A 4,425-nucleotide genomic window follows, 5' to 3' on the forward strand; every position below is an offset into this window, starting at 1 on the left:
ATAATAAATTATCGAAACCCTCTACCCATTAATACCCCAAAGCACTTAAGGGTGCATATTCCCTTTTACAAGTTCCAAGTAATATCCATACGATAGTATACTCACAGCAATGCTATTTGAATCCTCTCTCTTATTGCAGCATCACTCATACAACACTACAGTGCTCCCATAGTGTAGAAGAAGACGATGGACTTGCACGGCATCAACTCAATAGTGACAGCTTGGTTCTTTGGGCAAGCACTATCATCTCTTGTTCCTTATTTATACAAATACACAAAAGAAAAAAAAACACTCCACTCCTTTGGCATCACATGGAGAACACTGTGTGGACCAGAGAGAACTAGTCAGAGCACACTATTGTGGGTATATCCCTGGGAAGACATGAACAAGACTAGAGAGAGAAGAGAATACCCAACACACTACTCACACTACAAAAACAATCAACAAAGAGAAGGAGAAAAAAGAGAAAACATACATGCAACGTTTTTATTCCATCATGGTCATACTCTAACATAGGAACAGAATAGAGCAATCCATCTTACAGCCCACAAGGGCAAGCAGAGTCACCCAGTGAATACTCAAAAAGAAAAAAAAAATGGTTATCCTCCACCCTTTCAACATCTTCTCACCACCCCGAGAGCACCCACAAAAAAGAATTCACTTTTTCCAACTTTATACGTTCCTGTCCAAAAAAATCTTTTTAGCAGAATCGTTTTACCAAAATATGAGAAACAAACCGTGGAAGGTCTGTGCATCCTCAAAGGATACCAGCACAAAAAAATTTTTTTTCCATCAAGTTAAAGAGCAATAAATTTAAAACAAAAAGTCTTTCTTTCGAGATGCAGAGGTCCCGCGCAAGATTACCACTCACAAGTCCACAAGGACAGAGAGATACATGTAACGAATCTGACTATGTGAGATTGTTATTCTATTACAGAACTACTCTTAGCATCCTTATGATCGTTTCACAAACATGTAGAGTGAAACGCAAGCAACCTCTCTCTCTGTAGTTTACCACCTCGTAACGATGAACTTGCACACAGAAAGAGAGAGAGTAGCAAAAACAAAAAAAAGCAGCAAAAATTTAAAAAAATTGTATTTAGCAAATACGAGGATCAAAAAGATATCAGCAGAGCCGAAACAAGGAGAACAAGTAGTACAAGTGGTGAGTAAACCTTTGTAGCCTGGCTGTTATCTTTACGACGATTAGATGCCTTTTTACTGTTCTTGTTAGTATCTTCCTGTTTAACGGATCCCTGGGTTGTTGTAGATTCGGTACTGCTCCTTGTGGGTTTACCATTATTATTTACTATAGCAGTTGATGTTGTGGAACTTCTTTGTCTGTTTGCATCTGCAGAAGTGGTAGTGCTTGTGGTTTGCTGAGCATTATTTACAGTTGATGTTTGGGGACTTTGGCCCCTCTGAACTGATGAATGCGGAGGGACGTCTATATTGGGATCAGCTGGTGTGCTGCTTACCCATTTAGGTTCTATTATCAGTTGGGTATTTTCCTGTACTTGCGACGTGAGACGACTGCTCCCATCGGACCTCATTGTGCACACTTCATCGTATCTGGGACACCTTATACTTCCATTCACGTACATGGGGAAGTCTGTCTTATTTAGTGTAACAAATCCATCTTCCCGGCACCTGTGCCAAGCTCCGTCCACTGTCAGCTTTATATTAACAACACGATTATCAGTGCACTCCACTGCTGCGCACATACCATGTTTCATCCTTTTTTCTTCCTCGATTGTAAGGTTAAAATAATCAACATCCAAACACCAAGAATCATTTCTGAAAAGTCCCATATCTCTACCAGGTATATCTCCTTCTGAGGTACAGAAAAATCTCTCATCTGGCACGAGAATAGAACAGATGGATTCCCCTGCCTTGGATGCAACACTATTGATTACACCCAAGCGATCAGATGAACAGGATTTTTCCCGGGCCTCAATGCAGTAACCATCAGGAGCCAAAACTGTTTTCGTGCCCTCAGGAGTAAGGCTGCCAAAGTTGCAACCTCCCAAGTATCCCCAACTCATTTTTTCTGACATGTTGAAATTTCCCCTGTAAAATTTCATATCATGAAATGCTGCAATTGTTAGTGCAGTGTAGTAACCAATGCCCTCAATATGTCCAACTTTTGAAACCATACTCATCAACTCATCCTTCATGTTACTCCGATTCCAGTGGGACGTTATATTCCCTTCAGCTGTATGTTCCAATTCAACTTCTTCGATACTAAGACAGGAGTAATGATCCCTTGCTTTTTCCAGTACCTTTGCAGATATAATAACCGCACGGTTGTCATGGTAACTGCTACTATACCTTGTCATTCCACGCTCCTTCATCCTTTCGTAGTCAAAACCAAGAGCATGTGCGAGTTCATGTGCAGCCAAACGAACATTAACTCGTGTAAAATCTGCATGCATTGGATGAATATTCATGGCACCAACAATTGGACGTTTACTTTGATCATCAATAGCACATGTTACAGCCCAAGATGAGTGGTTAGTATTTTTACTTGGACCAGCAGCCACATACAACACAAAATCAGCGTTTTCTACACCATTAGGTGCGTAGTGTCCACTGGGAATTGTGAAGTGAGAACAAACGGAGAGTTCGTTGAACTTTGGTACTTGCAAAGGTGTTTTCATCCGCTGAACTTGGAGACGATCAGTGTGTAATTTGATAGCCGCGGGCAGAATATCATCTTTGATCGCTTTTTCTTTTCCGGGCATCATAAAATCATTAGGAGTACACGGAGCATTTTGGCCATCCAAAAAATCTTTGCGAGTCTCACCAGTGCTTGCACAGTAGTTTTCTTTTTTCAAATCTTCGATTGACACACGAATGCGGAGTGCTTCCCAACCCTTATTACCATTACTATCTTCAGATGTCGACACTGTATACGCCTGCCAAGTGCCCTCTCCTTTCTTCGGTAATTCTCTCACCACAACGACAGGAGGACCGCTCTTCTCTTTGATTTCATCGTAATTACAGGCGTATGCAGGTCTGGCCACAGTACCGCAGATGAACAGTAATAACACCACATGGAGGAGTGAATGCCTCATCATGTGAATAGCAAATGTAAACTTGATGGAAAAACAAGTATTACGACTTGTGTACACGATATTGGCGAAAAAAAAAGAAAAAATAAAATAAACACAGAAAACAATAAAAAAAAAAAGAGAAAAGGCATAAAAGACATCACACAGTAGAAAGAATGACATTCACACAACAATACAGCAGAGATATCGTTTAACCCATCCCCAAACAAACACTTACATAGTCCCCTGTGATAATATTATCCTTGGTGTCTTACGCACAGCATTGTATGTACTAAATAACTGAACATTCCATCTTTTTGCTTTAGTGCAATTGTTTTCCCCCAATCACACTAACAACAGCATTATCAAGAAAAAAAAAGAACAAAAAACAATGGAACAAACAAACTAGGAGAGGTGCAAAATACTCTTAGGTTCCATTAGAGACCATTCTCAAATGACCTGGGCGTACCTGTGGAAAAGAGGAGACTGAAGTATAGTCAATTATCAAGAAATAATAAAGTGAACATTTGAAATACAGAGAAACCCACAAACATAGCCACATCACTATTAATGCTTATAAATGTAACGAACCCGTTGTAACTGTAGTTAAATGAGACCAGTAATATCCATACGATAGTACACTCACTGCTGTAATTAGACGTCAATGGATGAGCGGATGCACTGTTAAAGAATACGCAACAAATAGCAAAACAAAATACGGAATGCCAACAGAAATATACATATTATATTAGATCCAACAGAGAATTAAACACATGTATACATCGATAGTAATACTCTCAGAAACAACAATAACAACATCACCACGATAAATGCAATATCAAAGGCTACACACATTAACAAGAGCAGCGGCACCTACTGCACGCTAATCAAATCACAACAGCTAAAGGACGTAAACAGAAACATATGTGTGACATAATGTCATTCTCAGTGTGACTATCAAATAGAATCCTTGAGAGAATTGGAGAAAATAAAGAAAAACAAAAAAAGGGAAAAGAAGCAATACATATAATAAACAATACAAGAAATACATCATCAGCAGTGATGTAACCACAGAAAAACATAAACACATAAACCTTCTTCCTCAGAACACTTTAATTCAATAAAAAAGAAACCCATTAAAAAAATCCCCCAAAAAGGAGCCCATCAGCACAAAAAAAAGCCCAATAAAAAGGAGCCCAAGTTCATGTTGATTGTTCATCCGACACTGTCATCGTTCTCTCACCATATATATATGTGTACTCTCATGTATATGATAACGAACAGTGGAATTCTGCAAAATGTATATTTGATAATAATTCATTTTCGGAAAATGAATAAAAAATCATAGCAATAAATCATAAACAATTAAAAG

The 4,425-nt window shown here is 38.8% G+C and overlaps 1 protein-coding gene across 1 annotated transcript; it reads right to left on the minus strand.

The window, feature by feature from the left end:
- Positions 1–1,115: 1,115 nt before the first annotated feature.
- TM35_000391000 (surface protease GP63) lies at positions 1,116–3,080 on the minus strand (the record flags this gene model as incomplete). The annotated part of the gene is made up of 1 exon (XM_029029616.1): positions 1,116–3,080. One exon carries the CDS (start codon positions 3,078–3,080, stop codon positions 1,116–1,118), a length of 1,965 nt encoding a protein of 654 aa, XP_028878992.1.
- Between the last annotated feature and the right edge of the window lie 1,345 nt (positions 3,081–4,425).

The sequence above is a fragment of the Trypanosoma theileri genome (genome assembly GCF_002087225.1).
Source record: "Trypanosoma theileri isolate Edinburgh chromosome Unknown TM35_Tth_39_V1, whole genome shotgun sequence".
NCBI classification, from domain to species: domain Eukaryota; phylum Euglenozoa; class Kinetoplastea; order Trypanosomatida; family Trypanosomatidae; genus Trypanosoma; species Trypanosoma theileri.